The sequence below is a fragment of the Cordyceps javanica genome, chromosome 2, assembly GCF_051103115.1.
Source record: "Cordyceps javanica chromosome 2, complete sequence".
Lineage (NCBI taxonomy): Eukaryota > Fungi > Ascomycota > Sordariomycetes > Hypocreales > Cordycipitaceae > Cordyceps > Cordyceps javanica.
Genome location: NC_139296.1, coordinates 1,307,992 through 1,325,444, shown reverse-complemented (window position 1 = coordinate 1,325,444; position 17,453 = coordinate 1,307,992). Strand labels below are relative to the sequence as shown.

Genomic DNA, 17,453 nt, shown 5'->3' with positions numbered 1-17,453 from the left:
CAGCTAGCAGAGGGCTTGACACCATATACTGGATTTTTCCCAATGATATTCAGAATCTTTACTTTTGGCTCCTAGCATGTACCTCACCTCACTTGACTCCGTGAACGGATCCTGAAAGGCAGCTTCCCCACTCAGCGGGTCAGTCCGCCAGTCACAACCAGACAAGCTACTGGGTACGATGGCCATAACTAGTTACAGTTCATCAATACCAACACTTGTTCAAAGAGTGGGTAGCTAAAGGTGCATGAATGCTGCGGGTGTGCATTGAGCTTATTACCGAGTGTTTCCTCAAGGTCTATTTGGACCTGTGCCTGTAAGTATGACTCGACGATATTGACGCATGCTGGCCTCATTCAGTACATGCCTGTGATTATGCCATGCTATCATTACGACATGGCCCCAGCAATGCCAGAAAGAAGAACGGCATGGGGATAGGTCGGGATCAAACAGTTCAGGCATGATCAAACCGACCCTGACGCGTAGAGTCGGTTGGCGCGCGCCCGGGTACTGCATCGCACACTTGGCTTGTCAGCCATCTTTCACGTCAATTCTGTGAGAGCGCGAGTCGACCTTGTTGCCGCCGTGCACGACCTGGCCTTTTCCACGTGAGAGCTTGGCTCGATTGCTTCCTGCTGCCAGTATCGCGACCAATAAAAAGACTCGTTCAAAGGCATTGCTAGGGTCAGACACCGGCCCGTCTGTTCGCCGTCTTGGAAATCTCAGGCCGGTACTCGGAGACAAAGAATCCTCGATTTCAGGTTACCTGGCGCGGAAAACGTAACCTACCTGGAGCACTCAGCTGCTATGCATACCGTAGAGTCCACGGCTAACGAGCAGCTGAAGGAATTTGTGTTTGCTAGGCACTGAAACAACAGGGTCGCCGGAAAACTGCGGGAGCAAGGTTTTCGAAGCAAAAGTTCTACATTGCAGGGGCATCTAGAACCAGGAACCTGGCCGCTTTTCACAACAGCATGCCTGATTCACTGCTGAAAATCTCAGTGCAGGTGACAATCACAGCCCAATTTGTCTCATTAAGTCCACTGGCCATAGCACATGATCATATATCGTGCTCAAGTTCAAGATATCTGTTCAGTTGCAGCGGGAAAATACCCGTCATGGACCAAACAATGTTGCAAACCGGCAGTTCAGATGGCAAAGCAAGCAAGGAAACGGCAAAGCAATCACGCACAGACAGGCACTTGGCTGATGTCTGTTATGATCCTCACACATTGCCGATTACCCCCGCCACAGTGATTTCGGGAAGAGCCTGTGAAAAGCCTACACTAGGACATCACTCGCATTCGACAGAGGCGAGCTGTCGTGCATCTCCCAGCTGCTGAAGTGAGAGTGAAACAAGATGCGGGGTCGCTTGGGAGTCTTATACTAATAGTGACGGCGTTGCCTCTTTCAGCTGGTCATTTCCTGGCCGCCACGGCTACACGCGACGGGAGGTGCTGGTAAGGGTTGCGATCCACCGCAGGCTGTTTGTCCCCGGCCACGGGTCGCTACGGCCACCGTTTATGGAGCCAGCCCGGTCTCGATTGAGTTCTCTCCAAGGCAAAGACGGAACTAGAGCGGTTAGTGCCGGGCAATGGGGCAAAGGCGCGCGCGAAGATGCTACACTGAGCATGTGGTAATCATATCATGATAAATACTACTTACAGTGCACAACCATTGGCAGCCCTTTATGTTAGTAGCCAAATGGCCTAGCATAAGGGGATGGCAACCATGTCTTTGGGATTCAGGTACCTCGCAAAGCCCTGGCAGATCACTCCTGAACCACCGCTCGGCATAGTGCTGCCGGTCCCGGCAAACATGGCGTGAGGGGTTTCTCTACGGAGTAGTCCCAAGTGAGCTGTCAGTAGCCAATAGTTCTAATCCTCAAATCCATCTCAGACTCTGGTGTGGCTTCTGGTGGCGTTGAGGCGTCCTCAGCCGCTGGTTGGTAGCCGTCCGTTGTCGTCCGGACTGGGGGGTCCCATCCACAGCTTAGGCCAGTGATGACTCGAGCCCAATTCCACCTCCATTGTGGAGTGAAAGGGAATGAGCTTCAACGCTCCTTTTGATTGCCGCAGTCCCAGCTCATGGTTCTCTAGATCCTACCGTCTTCTTTCCATGTTGCAGTGTCGAAAATGCTATTCTGAAACTACCCAGCGTCCTTTAGGCGCTACTCATTTCGCTGACTTACACGGCGGCACATACCCAATTCCAAAACCCGCTGGAGATTACGCATTGAATTAGCTTGCAACAGACAGTGCTCGCGTGAGGCGTCGCGCATTTTAATTACCTCCACTGCATATAGCGCCTCCACCAACTATCTTGATAGCTGGCATGGACCTCTCCACAGACGCAGACAAGGACCACATACGGTACGCATTCATCATTCATGTGACTGACTGCAAATACCTGTTGCCTATTACTGACTGTCTTCTAATAGGCATAGGCTCGAACTGCTCAGTATCGATGATCATGAGTTTGACTGGTTCAGCAATTATTTAGCCGGCACACTGCCTTGGAAGGGGCTTAGCACTCCCAGTGCCGCGCTCGCTCTGAACACGCCATCACGAGACTGCCTCGGCTCGACTCCCTCGACCACCAGCAGTGTCGGGGGGGCTTCTTGGTCGATTGAAAATTACGTGCCGTCTACAACATCTCAAATCGGCGCCTCGCATAGCCCTCTTCGGCCAACTGTGTCCAGAGATCTACGACCGTCGATGGGTCGATCACTGCGGAATGCTTCCACCTCCAACATGTCTCAATACAATCTTTATCCTGCACCTACAAAACCTCTTCCTCCCATTCCACCCGCTAAAAATAATATACGACGGCATTGTTCCGCCAGCTCCCATAGCTTATCGTCCATTAACACCAATCGTTCCTCACGGTCGAATTTTCACCCAAGTTGTACTGAGCCAGCCTTGCCTAGCCCAGTCACAACTGCATCACCTCACTTAGCAGTTGCGAAAAGCAAAGAAGAACATCGTTCGTTTTCGGACCGGATCGGGGCTCCTATACAGAGAACCTTCAGTCAACAATCGGCTCCGAAAGCATTGAGCCTTCATTTTTGGAAAGACATAGTGTCCGAAGACAAGAAGGTCAACAATAGTGTGCACTATCTCGACATATCGCCAACCGCAACGATCCTTGCGAGCAAACACGGCCACAATCTAGTGAAGTTGTGGTCTTTGGCTAGCGGCGAGCTACAAAATGCCATCAAGTTCTCGTCTTACACAGAGGCAAAATCCCGTTCTAGGGATTACATGATTCGCAGCCACGCAATCCTTTCTGAAGCGTCTACCTTGATTGCAGTTGCTACCCGTTTCGGCCGTTCTATCGAAGTATTCAATTGGGCGAAGAAAAAGTCAGTTCAGACTATCGGGGATGCAGATCGCTGGACTGCAGGCCGCTTCGACATGTTCGACGCGGGGAGATGCCCGCTCGCAGTCTATCGAACAGAGTCTGCGACAATAGACGTTTTCCTGGCGTCGCAAGAAGGAAAAAAGCCACTTTATAAACACCGCACCATCGAGCTAGCCAAGTCCGGACTCCCTTTCACCCCGGTACTCCCTGAGTTGGCAGTCTCAGCAACCAGTCCACTTGTGGTCGCCGCTGCGGGACCGAGACCTCCGATTGCTGGTCATCCTCCACCAACAAGAGAGACTCTTCTCGTCGCCTGGGAAACTTCAGAGGATGACACTACCTCGAATAAGCCTTATCGCGTCGCGAGGCCTTGGCAACATCAAGAGCTTGACACTGCTGTCCCAGTCGACCTCGTCACATACGGTAGCGTAGTTGTTTCTACTTGGATACCTGCCAGCTTCCGCGCCGTTCCCGTTCCAGCATCTCGCAAAGGCTCAGGGTACAACTTGACTCGAGTTAAAGTGCCGCTCCGCTACGTTCTTGTCTGGGATCTATCCGCGAACTCGACCCGAACATTCGCCATTCCTAATTGCACCTCTTGCATATCTCCCGACTGCCGATTGGTGGCTTACTGTAATGCTTCGGGTTCTGAAATTGGTGCGAGAGGTTCGCTCGTCATCCTTGACGTGATAACAGGAGAAGAGGTCTGGTGCTGGCCAGACAGGAATGCAATCAACATACAAAGTAGTTTTGATTCTGGGTTCAGGCAGTTTAACAACCTGGGGAGCGTTACTGAACTGTCTTTCTCAGCTGACGGCCGATTCTTGATTGTTGGAGATGGTGGAGGACGTATGGGAGTGTATGATGTGCGAGTATCAGACTGATATTGCATTTTTTACGAACTGTTTCGCGTTATGGAGTACATGATATCCGGGCGTTCAAAAACTATTACGTACTAATAAACGTATCTAAACTCTGGAATCTCCTTGTCTGTTAAGTCGGCGAGGTTGATAGCTTCAGTGTCGACAAAATGTACCGCAGTTCCCGCTGCCTTATCTCGGCGCCGATTCTCCCATACGAGGTAGAACCGAAGCGCGATACACAGAACTATTCCCCCTGCAAAGCAGATCAGCATAGCTAAGAAGCCAGATGTGTACTTTGGTGACTCTCTCGCGAAGAACAGTTGTGGGCCGATGATGTTTCCGATGCAATAGGCGATGAAGATCATGGAATTCATGGTCGTCTTTTTTGTGAAGCCCCCAGTGTTGCTTGTGATCAGAGAGATTGTGAGTGGGATGGAGCAGCAGTAGCCAAGTAAGATGCAATATCCAACAAAACGAGGCCACCTGTGAGTCGGATCAATGACACGAACCATGATTGCGCCGACAAGCGATAGCAAATACCCCCATGCTATCCAGAGCGTCCGCGTGTTGCGTATATATGTGCTTCCAGCAGTTGCAACAATAACATAGACGACTTGGAAAACATAGCTCAAGCTGTTGAGAAGGAGCGTTGAAAAGGTATTGAAACCCATGCCCTGAATGATGATGGGACCGAACTTGAGGTTACATCAGCGCATGTCGCTATTGTGGACGAAGAAGAGTAGACTTACGCTTGCAACGCCACCATTCGGAATGCTGGAGCACATGAGAAGTAGGCACAGCATCCATGCTTTGGGGTCGGTAAGCGCCTCGCGCACTTGTGCCCACTTGAGTTTGTTATTCTTGATACCGGTCATATTTTCCTGTACTCGTAGGATTGCTTTTTTGCCGTCATCCTTGTTCAAAAAGAAAGCCTTGTTAGGAACATCAGGCAAAGCCATAAACATCGCAACGCCCCATGCTACTGTGGCGCCTCCAAAGATTGCGAAAACGGCCTGCGCCCGCGTTAGTTGCAAGGGGTGAAGAGAGACAAAGGTGAACCAATCTACCTTCCATGACGCGATGCTGTGGATGTGACCGATTCCGTAGCCCATCAAATTTCCAATCATTCCTGCGAATGAATTTCCAAGAAACCATGCGGCGTGTCGAAGAGGCTGTTCGGAGCGTTTATACCACATCGATACCAACACACCCAATCCCGGCGCGATGGCGGCTTCCGTGGCGCCAAGGAAGAAACGGTTCGCGAGGAGGCCGGCGCTGTTGAAGCAGAGCGGTGTCATGATGAGGATGCAACCCCAAAGAAAGCTAGAATCAAATTGCGCTGCGCGTCAGCATAAATTCAACCCTGGTTTACGGCGTTGCATTATTGCGAAAGCACCAACGCCAGACTTGACTTGCATTGAAGCCGCGATCGTCTTTCCGGTGGGAAGACGAATCATGAGAGCGGCGGCTGGATAGGATGCGATGAGGTATCCCAAGTAATAGACACTGTTGGCCCACGAGTATGCACTACCAGAAACACCAAGGTCTTCTCGTATACCCAAGATGGCTGTCAGGCTCAGCGCTGACTTGTCGAGATACTGGAACATGTAGGATACGGCAAACATGGGTAGCAGGCTAAGTACAACTTCTCAGTGTTCATACTTTTGATTGCGACTGCTTCTTCTTACCAAATGTCAATTTTCCGCAACAGTCTCTTGTCTTCTTCGGGAGACAGCATCGTGCTTGTCGTTGCTATTACCGTAGAGCCGGACTTTTCAAGGGCGCCGCCCTCAATGGCAACGCTCTCACTGTTTTCTCCCATGATTTTTTTCGGTTTGATCTTGATTTCTTGAGTTCGTTGTATATGAATCCGTCCGACGGCGTTGTGAGTGAGGGGGTTCGGTGGTCAATTTCCTCGTCGGTCCTAGTGCGACAGCCTGGACTGTTCCAGGATGATGCAGCAGAGAAGGCCTAGAGCGGATTTTATAGAAATCGGTCCCCGTTGTTTGGATGGACCAGTTCGTCAGTTAGCGATACTCAGAGAGATAACGATAACCCTGCGGCGGGGATCCTTTTGCAAGAGCCGGTAACCCTTCCCGGGGGGGTGACGTCGGCGTTGGTCAGCTGCTGACGGAAGACAGCACAGGATCGCCCAACGAGGTGATGTACGGTTAAATTGAATTTAACCTGTGGATATTCGCAATCTTTCTCGAGAAGCATTCTCTGGGATTTTCGAAATAGAAAAATGCATCTTACTGGGAGGACTGATCGGTGAAAGGGTGTTCATACTGCCGGATTCAGTAGTCTCAAAGCAGGTTCCACTGATGACACTACCCCTGCCAGCTTTAGTATAGCACTTATCTGGTGTCAAGCAGGTCAAGATTTATCCAGTATCTCAGCGGGTAGTCCCTAGAACATCAATGATTGGATAATGACAAGTCAGGCAATGTGCTCTGGTTGCCACTACTCTCTAGCCAAGCTGACACGGCAAAGCATAGCAGCTCTGGGATGAAGCAGATTGTAGCATAACAACAGCATTGATTTCCCCAGAACTAGACTCGAGAAAACCCCATCGTAGATGCGGGGAAGCCAAGCTGGGGAACGGAGTGGCGCCGAAGCCTAGCAGCGAATAGACTGTTATTTGTTTCGTACCATCTCGCCACACGTAGTCCTATGATGCAGTGCCGGCCATTGTTGTCCAATTGTGGAAAAAGGGGAAAATCTTGACCTTAATATCCCGTTTCTATCGATTGTATCACATCGTTTCATGGCTATGTAACTCCAGCAAGGTTGTGGTGTCAACCCGCTGGATAATACATATCAGAGAGAACACACATCTTTCCCCGCATCGAAGGACTCTTGCCATTCAATCACTGTATTGTGGCCCATCCAGTTGGCATTTGGTGGTTTCGGATGCTTCATGGCTGCAGACCACGTTGTGCATGGAGACAAATGCTTGCCACAGCGTGTTATTCTTTTTCCGCCGCGATATCCTATGTAAGATGATTGCGCTTAGGTAGCGTCTCAGGGAAGCATCAATAAACCCAATCAACTCGCTAGAGCAGTTGCAAAATCATAGGCTACGGGGGTGAGTAAAAATCAAGAAGGAAAGCAGTCAGCTGCACACGGTTGTGGAGGGGTGCAGGGACATGAACTCAACTGCCGTCCACGCTGTTGCCGTCGCAGAAAGATCGGCACGGCTTCAGCAACATTCCTGCAACTCCCTGTTGTCCGGACCTTTACGGGGAAACTAGTGCGGCAGTGCAGATACGAGGCCTAATCTCAACGCCAAGGTACCAGCAAGAGAGTAGTAGTTGCTGCTCCGTCTGGTCCTCAACGTCGCATCAGAGGATGCTGCCCCGAAATCTTGGCACTGTAATTCCGGCCCGATTCGAGTTGCAGAGAATCGCATCTTCTTTCTTTGAAATCGCAGTCACTGTTCGCGAAGCCACGGGCTTCTCCAGCACGCGATGGATCTTGTGCAAGCGTGCGTAGCTAGTCGGATCAAATAAGCGCGCCTGGTGCAGTCAGTAGCAATATTGATAAATTATCCCGAATGCGGCATTGGCATTGACAGGTTCACATTCGACGGAAAGATCCAGTTTCGAATACAATTTTCTCCCATTACTGGCTAAGCCAACCTATATTAAAACTTCCCATCTAACCAACATTACAGCCGCGGCTCGACATTCGTCTTCAGCCAAGTGTCGATGTAGAATCCAAATAAGAAACAGAGGCTTGGGTACTATACAATTTCCGCCAAGATACTGAAAGAAGCACTACACAATCCCGTCGCAGCCCAGTCATCGCGTCGTTTTTCCGAAAGAAAGCCACTTACAGAGCAAGGGCAGCGGCAACGGCGGCGAGAACGCCGGCAGGAGCGTAGACAGCGGCAGCACCGGTGGGGATGGTGATCTGGCTGCTGGTGGGCTTGACGCCGCCGGTGCCGGTGGTAGAGCTGCCGGGAGGGCAGTCAGTGGCAGGGCCAGTGGTGCCGGTAGCAGTAACGCCGCCGCTGGTCTTGGTGGCGCTGCCAGTCTTGGTAGCGCTGCCGGTCTGGGTAGCGCTGCCGGTCTGGGTAGCGCTGCCGGTCTGGGTAGCGGTAGCAGAGCCGGAGGAACCGGCGCCGGTGGAGGAAGAACCGCCATTGCCGGAGTTGGTGCAGTCCTTGTAGGACTGCTCGGCCTCTTCGAGGACGGCGGTCAGCTTGGCGGCGAGCTGCTCGGCGATGGAGCGAGCGTTCTCGGGGACCTTCGCGGTAACGGCATCAATGAGAGCCTTCGAGTTCTCGGAGATGGCAGAAATCTGGTCCTGAACGGTCTTGCACTCGCCGGCCTTCTCGACCTCGGACTTGCGGGCAGTCAGAGAATCAGTGAGAGCAGAGCCGGCCTTGGTCAGGCCGTTGACACCGGTACCGAGCTCGACGGCGTCGTTGATATCCAGATCGGGGCCGGCCTCAACCTTGCTCTTGCCTTCCTTGAGGTCGGAGTTGAGCTGGTCGGAGGCCTTGACAAGGTTGGTCTTGTCACCACTGTAGGCATCGGCAGCCGCCTTGACGGCGTCAATATCATTCTGGACAGTGCTGATGACACCCTTGACAACGGTGGCGTCACGGGCGACAATGCCAGCCATGGCGGTGGAGGCGAGGGTGAGGGTAACAGCGAACTTCATGTTGACGGTTTGTTGGAAGACTGTGTCTAGAACGAAGAAATTGCAAGTAACGAGTGTTGTATAGACTCAAAGCGAAGGTGAGTGATAGGGATGAGGAGAGAAGAAACAAGATTCAAGGGAGAGGCGAGAGAGCCAACGATTATATAGGAAAACAATCAGACCTTTGATCTGGGGAGGTCTGGACTGCTGGAGGGGCGTGTGCTGGGCAGCCCTCAATCCCATCAAGATGGGGAGGGGGGTAAGTAGAGGGTATCGCTTCCTCCATCAAGTACAGTGTACGTACAACTCAGTCACTCAGTACTTCTAGCAGGGAAGAGGAGGGCGTGTGGCCTGTGAAAGAGCTTATTACCGAGGCTGCCGATTCAATTTGTCCGTGAACAAGAAAGACTTATAACATGGGGGTGGACCAGGTCTGGCCATTTGAGAAAGCCACACTTGATGGGGTGTGGTGGCAGCTATAGGTCCAGGTACTTCATGCAGCATGTACATGTACACAACGAGTGAGTAAGAGGCAAATAGTGTGCATCCGCGTACTTGAGATCTATTACCCTCGAAGTGTGCGTGTGGAGAGTCATGGTCAGCCCTTTCCCTCCCTGGTGCGGACGCCGGACATTGGCTTGACGCCACGGTACGGCCCAGCTCACGCGTGGAGGCAAAACAAGTTCTCGGCCATACATGGCTTTGAAGCTCGTCTCTGGGATCCAACATGGGGCTGGAAGAGCAAGCAACAGTGGTTGTTACATTGGTTCGAGCCTTCACCTAAGTAGTACCCATTACTTATATACAAGAAGCCCAACACTAGAATGCCCGCGAATTCGGGCATCTTGTATCACTTGGATTATTTCTCGATTAGCTAGCAAGCTACGAGCGTAGAGTTTCCCGTGGGCTGGTGAGCCACCCCTTCAACCTCTCTACTGAGTATGGATTACATACATGATGGCATGATGTATGACAAGCAGAATAGAGTACCCCAGCTAAGTAAGTATGCTCCGCAAAAGCTGTCTTTCCGTCTGGGGCAGACCGGGCGGCGGCCCACCTCCGCGCTGCCCCTTGCACGCAACTTGGTTTCTCCCCCGCGCATTGATTGTGCTAGCGTGGTTTTGCGTACCCTGTCGTAAGGATTGGTTTATGCAGTTGAGCCACGGCGACGTCGAAACTTGCAAAGCGGCCAGATGAGAAACAATGGTTGCCGCGGCCAACCAGGGTGGGCTCAGACGCCTCTTTCTGCATCCTTTCATGCAGCCACTCGGCGCTTGATGAGCAGGCACCAGAGTAGAAGGAAGATTTGACTCGGGCTAGTAAGTAGACCAGCAAGCAAATCCAGCTGCTCCAGCTGGCTTGCCACTACACGGGAGTGTGTCGAGGAGCTGGTCAACCAGTCTAAACAAAAGGTGTAAGTATCAGTAGTCAGGAGAGACGAACGCGAGCAAGTCTCCACCTGCGCAATACGGACTGGTCATTCGAGTTGTTTCCCTTCTTGTGTCTTTGCCACACCTGCAAGTCGACTAAATCGAGACACAGCTCCGGGGGTGGGCGTCCAAGCCGGCCAACCACTGCCTGTGCTGCCAATGAGCAGATACCCACCGCGGCCAAGCGGTTCGCGAATAGGAAGAGAGAGGCATGTGAGGGAGACGGTCAGTGTCGGGGGCGCAATGCTCCCTCTGTTCTTGATATGGAGTTTCAGCCAACTCGTACAAACTTCAATGGCACACTGCCAACAGGATACATGACGCGCTCCCGGTTCAGTATTGCGCCGGCGTGGCAAAAAAAACAAAAACTGAATGAAGGAACCATTGTACCTTTTACAAACTATTGAAGCGCAAGCCCCACGACAATTATCCACTTGGGCACATGCGGATTCCCAATATGGACAACTTCGCGGCCGAGGCCTTACTTACTTAGCAACATGGGGGCAAGACGGGCGAAACGATCGAAAGCAAATGTCCCTCTCCTCACTCTTTTTACCAACGGCCGCAGCTGCGGTCCTCGCAAAGTTATTCCCCTTAACCATGGCACACGCTGTACCGCTGATTAAGCTTCTGGGGGAGATGGGCCGTGCTTCTTCTTAGAGGCCGTGAGTTATGCCCCCAAGATTCAACTACACTTTTTTTTTCGCACTTGGACCGCTGCCGATCTACACTCCTTTGTATGCCACGAACTGGCAGGCAACAGGGCAGGATCGCCCAGTCAAAGGTACTTAATTTCCTCGCTTGTTTTGAGAGGGTGCCAGCAGCTGTGCAGCCTGTGCTTACAGGCAGACGCATCACGAGCCCAGCACCAGAGTCCAGTCGTCAAATCCCAGTGGCTGCACTTCCCGCCGCCCTTACGAAGGTCTCCGCCGAGGTGCGCGCGCAACAGACTCTGTCCATTGGTAGGCCGATTCTGAGCTAGTGAAGGATGGTGTGGGTAGGTGACTAGGTATCCTATAAGTAACCAGGGCTGCCCTGGCAACAAGGCCTTCCAAAGTGCGCCATGCTTGCAGATGGATGGATTGAGTATGTATCTATACCAGCAGGAAGACCAGCATCCTTCCACCGCCGCCACAGAAAGGGGGTGACCACAAGTATGTACATATCGCTCATACTACTTAGCTAGAGAGGTCTCATCTCGACATATAAGTAGATCCTATTTTTAAACACTGAGCAAAACATGTGCCTAGCCAAGTACAGCTTGTGTTTACCCCGCACAAAAGATCGCGTAAAATCATGCCATGTGGTGACTCAAAAAGGAATGAAGATTGACAATCCATGCCCGGGTATAGAAATTAGTCGTATCATCCAGAGTGCCCACGGTTTCTTTCAAACTCAGACAAGACCATGTTGGTATTGTATCGGCAGCCCAAAGTCGGACCTGAAAACTCTTCTCAATGCAACCCATCTGTCAGGAAGTAATTGTACTCGTGCATACAAGTTACAACTAAATGCGTGTACTAGCTGCGCCACTTGGCGAGCTACATACACTTACATACAAACTTCCGCACAAGCGGCATAGCCTGAATAAATAAGATTGAGAGGTGACGCATTGAAAAAAGCATAGCATGGCGACAACACCTGTTCTCGGCCGTGCAACCTCCGTCAGGCTCTTCTCGCTTCGCGAATAGATCCGCTCTTGCCGGGCCAGGCAAGCCATCCATCCGAACCCAGGGGCACAACTGGAGAGAGAGAGAGAAAGGGGAATTTTTGCTGGGGAAACATCCACCTGCAAGGCCGGCCCAATCATCCGAGTTGACTGTCATTGGAGCCTGCAACGGCCAATTGTGTGGAGATGAAATGTCAGTCAGAGGGGGCTCCTCATCTAACCAACATGCGGGGAAGAAGGAGAAATAGGAGGGGGTGTGCATCCTTCGCTACCCAATTATGTGTGGGAACGCCAGAATGTGGAAATTACGTTCAAGTCTTTATTCTGCAACTCGTGCCTTGCTCAAGCTCCATCCCGGTTTGTGTGGGCGATATCAGCGCCCCTCCCGTCTTGATGATCTTCTGCATTCAAGGTCAAAGCACATGTTGCAAAGAGGAGAATTAATGCAGAAATTGTGGCTGAAATAGAACTCGGTTACTGTGTAGAGCGCCACCGTGAGCGGAAGAACATGAGGTATGGATTTGGGACAGGTTCGATCGATCCGCCGTCCCTTGATTCAACACCTAGTTATTTGATGAATTTTGAGGGGTTTTTTTTTTTTCCTCATTACGACGCAAGGAAATGAACCAAAATCAAGGATCAATGGCATAGTATTCCGAGGAGAGAGACATTAGGAGAAATGGCCTTGTAATCCCTGTGTTTCCCCGTGTTTCTCAGGGTAATAAGAATGGCTTGTCCTGTTCCACTTGGTGACTCTACTAGGCGCAAGTACCAGCAAACTGGTCAGAGTGGAATCTGTACCTAGACTAGGCATGCCAACAAAGCTGTATATGTTGGAGATTTCGAAACTTTGCCGCCAACTTCGACGCGCTACGCCTGGCAGCGAGCAGTCGTCAACAAGACTTCAAGCGGTCTAGAATGATGAGTGTCCATGACTGCCGGGTATTATATTATTTGCTACGTGCAAGCTTTTGAAATCCCCTAAACGTTGTGGCCCTGGCGCCCCCTAGTTCTAGAGCAGGTCGAGGGTACACCAAGAGATGTTGCCAGAAGTGATCAACTCCGTGCCAAATGCAACAAGATGCCTTTCCTTTCTGGAAGGCACGTCCGGTTTTACCTGCGGCAACCAAGGCGAGGCTCGGCGCTATTAATTTCGCCATCTCCCGTGCAGAAGACTAATGCAAATGCCCCTGTTAAACAGATGCATGGTCTGGGAGGTTCACAAAGCAGCAGCCGAGAGCGCGCATCCTAGCTTCGAGGCGGCGCCGTCAGAATCGTCTGGGCGGCAAGAATTTCAACGTGGCAGGCAGGTTTTCTTCAGTCGAGGATCTCACCGGCCATCATACTGGTTTTTAATCTAGAATTTCCCAGAATCTCCTTTTTGTGTGTGTGTGTGTGTGTGTGTGTGTGTGTGTGTGTTTGCCAACCTCTCGCTGCATTCAATAAATGGGCGCTACTGTAAGCCACTACCCTCTAATACGAATTGTCCTTATATTGCACCTGCAGATATTACACCAGAGGACTAGGATGTGTTGGAAGACTTCAGTCTCCGCCACTCGAATAGGAACCGCTTTTCGTCTCAGCTGTGGCGTGCTCGCTGGAGTCTATCTGCTGCAGCTTGATGCTTATTCTCCTAGCCAGCGAAATGAAGGCGCCGCTTTTCCTCCAAGGACAGTGAAGCGGTGCTTACCAGTATTGCCCTGCTGCCGTTTGACAAGATTTTGAGCACCCAAGTAAGGCTACATTTGATAGCATGTGGCTCGAGTTTAGATGGATGAGGCTCAAGCTTGTGAGTGTGCACTTGGTTACTCTCTTATGCCGCCTAAGTAGCTCACATCAGCTCAAATTGCATGAGATCAACTGGTGAACGGGACGGAAGACTGGAATATAATCCGTATTAGGCAATGACTCGGTGATTAATAGACAGGTGACACATCAAAAGCTATCACAACCATGATGATCCTATCACAACAGTGAGACACTCGGACAGAAGAGTTTGGACTCGTGTCGCATATTCAGCACTGCCTTGACTGATTGATACTCGATATATGGACAAATTGGTTGGCTCTGCTCGTGCCATCGGAGGTGCCGAGGGGGTAGTCTGGAAAATGCAACGTGTGAGTGACTCGGCATCTCCTCGAAGCGTCAGCATGGTGAGACAACTTGTTACGGTGTCTTGCTTGTGAACAGTGTTGTACATCACTCCCGCCATGACCCGACCGCAAGGAAGTTCACAACCCATATTTGTCTGCCGTTCTGCCCTGCTTGTAGCTTAGGTATGAAAAACATGTTCTAGGAACAGACATTAGTAGTTGAACGGCATCATACCTCTCTTGTTCGTTGAGCCGGGCGGTCTCTACGTCGACTAGTGTAGGGTAGTGCCGGCTTGCTGTTGTCAAAGGCCTTGACAGCACAGCAATTGAGCTTCATAATTTTGATTGCATTCCCTTCTCTGCTTCTTGATTTTTCTCCACCTGTTGATACGAGCGAATTCAAGGGCCAGGTTTCACCTTAATTTCTAGCCCAGTTGATTGTCAGCGAAACCTGTCCGCAGTTAGTGATTTTTCAATCTGCACCTGTGAGCTCCGCACACAGAACCAAGTCTCGCGATAACAGACCAAGTCATATCGAAAATCATGTTTTCTTATTGACCAATTCCCATGAAACCATCAAGCTATCAAACATGGACAAGCTATTTTAATGCTGCTCTAAGTGGCTGCCTGCCGCAAGCATCCGATTCTCCCACGTGATGGCCTTTGACGTCAGCCCCTCACTGTCCCGCCAAGGAATTGGCAGGCTACAGCTTCAAGCTCCATTTCCGAGAAGCTGGACGGCATCACCAGCACCAACAAACCTTGACACGGCAAAAGAAAAAAAAATATCCTATAATTCAATTTCCGAGTCCAGGGGAGGGTACGCAGTAAAGCCGTCGCAGCGCCACCATGGCCGAGCCTCTCCCCGCCGCCCTCAAGATCCCCGAGATCAGCCGGTTCATCAACCGTGCCAACCAGCTCCGCGCCGTCAAGCCGGCCATTGCCTACTGGTGCGAGTACCACGCCGTGAACCAGATTGTCGGCAAGAGCCTGCACACGACCGACGACGACTGCTTCAACTTTACCCGCGTGCTGATCGAGCGGCTCGAGTCGACCAAGGCCGAGCGCGCAGACGATGATGCCATCACCGACAACACGGCGGGGCAAGCATACGTGGAGATGTTTGCGCAGGAGACGTTTGAGCGCGCGGAGAGGACCATGCGCGCCAACAAAGTGACAAGGTAGGTATTTGGGCCACAAAAGGACCGCGCTGGCTTTTTTTGACGAGAGCCTCCGTCCCCCGCAGCAGGGCAGCAGGAGAAGCAGAGAAGCTAACGGGCGCGTCGCTTGCCAGACAAACAGCAGACACCTTTGACGCCGCCGCCACCTTTTTCGACCTGACCCGCGAATGGGGCGTTCCCGAGGCCGAAACGCTGCAAAAGATCAAATTCGCCAAGTGGAACGCCGCGCGCATCCTCAAGGCCATCCGCCAGGGTGCCGACCCAAACGAGTCGAACCCCAAGGCCCCCGAAGCCGAACCGGAGGACCCGGCCGGGCTCGAGCTCGACCCTGCAACGCAGGATACGTCAAGTCTTCAGCCATCTGCACGGCCAGTCTCTTTGGAGGAGGTCCCCGATGCGGGCGAGCCCATGCCCTCGGTCCCTCCAACGACCGCTCCGGCTCCAGACGCGGGCGGCTTTGCCGCGGCAGCACCGGAGCCAGAGCCTCCGTTTGTCCCTTCCCCGATCAACACGCCACCCCCTCAATCAGCAGCAAACCTACAGCCAACACCGCCTACCGTAGTACCACCCTCCTCGGGGTCACAAGTGCCCCCTCAGCCTTCACCCCAGATACCGACCAAGATAACTCCCGAGCATATACCCCCGCCCGAGCCTCTTACCCTTCAGCCCAGAGAGACGCCTACACCAGCGATGCCTCCGCCGGAAGCCCCCGTACCAGCTGCCGTCGCGGCCCGCAGTCCAGCTCCTAACACGGTGCCGGCTCCTGCGGCATATGCGCCCGCGTCAAACATACACCACAAAGACCTCAACCAGGCCCAGAAGCACGCAAAGTGGGCGATTTCGGCCCTGAATTTTGATGATGTCCCAACTGCGGTGAAGGAATTGCGAAACGCATTAGCCATGTTGGGTGCTCAGTAACAAGAAGATAACAGCCGGGTCGCGTGTTACAGATTCAACGACGATGGAGTGCAACGAGATTGATTATTGATAATACTAGCCGATGAGTAATTATCTCTATATCTGAGAATGAAGAAGTCCTCTTGTCCTAACAAGGAAGTGCGCGCTATAATGTTCCTAAAGCATTGGGAGAGGCCGGGAAATCATGTACTTGGGCGTGAAAATCATTACGAATTGAGCTTCTAATATAGCTGATCTCACCGGAGTAGGTTCCAACAACACACAAGGTGAAGCAGTCGGAATTGAAAAAGAAATCATGCAACAGCAACAAAGCTTTGTGCTGTGAATCCGGTAATGGGAATGCTTTCCAGGTATCGATTCGGGACGCCATTCTTCGTAGGGGGCTCCTCATCCTCGGGTGCGCCAAACCAGCCACGATCGGGGCCCCAAGTGATGACTCTATCTGACTCGGTGGCGATGCTGAAGAGGGATCGCATCATTGCACCCCTCTTCTGCACACTCTCGTATGCGTCGAATTCGATGGTCTGAACAGATGGCAGACCTTTCAGGGTGTTTGCCAAAAGTTTGCGGCTGAATTCTTCGTAGAACCCATCCGCGCGGCGAAAGTTGTTGAAGATGTTGTCGCTTGGGTCTACCTCGACATAGACCACTAGAGTATGGACGTTGATGCAGTCCTGTAAGCCAAGAGCAGCATTCACAACCCATCCCGCAGGTGGCGCGCTCCAACCCGGCCCGAGGCGCATCTCAATCTTGGTGAGACATCGTCGCTGTCTGGCGGAAAGGCGGGCCAGCAGAGGCTTCTTCGTCTTGAAGTAACGGCCGGGCGTCGTGGGAAACAGTCGGAACGTTCGAGTACTGTAGAGAAAGTGCGTCGCTTCGTTGCTGATGAGCCTGCATGTCCGCATCAGACCCAGCCTTTTGTGAATACGCTTGTGGTTTTCTCGCGTCAAGTCTAGAACTTCGGTAATATCGGCAAAAAAGTATTCATAGATCTTGATCCGTAGTTCCGACGGTAGCAACAAAAGCGGAAATGCCTTCTCGGGAGGCTTCAGCTTTCGCTTCTGAAATGTGCGTAGGGGTGTATCGAGCGTTAATGAGGCAATGGAGGCAGTCACCTCTTCCGTCTCCGTAGCAGAGCCCGATGCGAACGACGGGTTGGCATTGCCCGACTCCGCCGACGTGTGCGTCTGTCTCCATTGGCTACTCCTCTGGGTTGTAGAGGAGCGCCTCGCAGCCTTTCGAGGCATGGCTGGAAATCGGAATTAAGACTGCTTGCAGGGGGCGCGCTT

General features: G+C 52.1%; 4 protein-coding genes across 4 annotated transcripts; 1 reads left to right on the top strand and 3 right to left on the bottom strand.

The window, feature by feature from the left end:
• Nucleotides 1–4,315: 4,315 nt before the first annotated feature.
• Nucleotides 4,316–6,045, bottom strand: V2A60_002887 (uncharacterized protein; the record flags this gene model as incomplete). The annotated part of the gene is made up of 5 exons (XM_083254231.1): nt 4,316–4,918; nt 4,973–5,236; nt 5,291–5,562; nt 5,620–5,858; nt 5,912–6,045. The coding sequence occupies 5 exons, from the start codon at nt 6,043–6,045 to the stop codon at nt 4,316–4,318; spliced, it is 1,512 nt and encodes a 503-aa protein (XP_083110357.1).
• Nucleotides 6,046–8,057: 2,012 nt separating this feature from the next.
• V2A60_002886 (cell wall mannoprotein 1 family protein) lies at nt 8,058–8,894 on the bottom strand (the record flags this gene model as incomplete). The annotated part of the gene is made up of 1 exon (XM_083254230.1): nt 8,058–8,894. The coding sequence occupies one exon, from the start codon at nt 8,892–8,894 to the stop codon at nt 8,058–8,060; it is 837 nt and encodes a 278-aa protein (XP_083110356.1).
• A 6,020-nt stretch (nt 8,895–14,914) lies between these two features.
• Nucleotides 14,915–16,164, top strand: V2A60_002885 (Vta1 like-domain-containing protein; the record flags this gene model as incomplete). Its single annotated transcript, XM_083254229.1, has 2 exons — nt 14,915–15,246; nt 15,360–16,164. The coding sequence occupies 2 exons, from the start codon at nt 14,915–14,917 to the stop codon at nt 16,162–16,164; spliced, it is 1,137 nt and encodes a 378-aa protein (XP_083110355.1).
• A 293-nt stretch (nt 16,165–16,457) lies between these two features.
• V2A60_002884 (uncharacterized protein) lies at nt 16,458–17,411 on the bottom strand (the record flags this gene model as incomplete). The annotated part of the gene is made up of 1 exon (XM_083254228.1): nt 16,458–17,411. The coding sequence occupies one exon, from the start codon at nt 17,409–17,411 to the stop codon at nt 16,458–16,460; it is 954 nt and encodes a 317-aa protein (XP_083110354.1).
• Nucleotides 17,412–17,453: the final 42 nt, after the last annotated feature.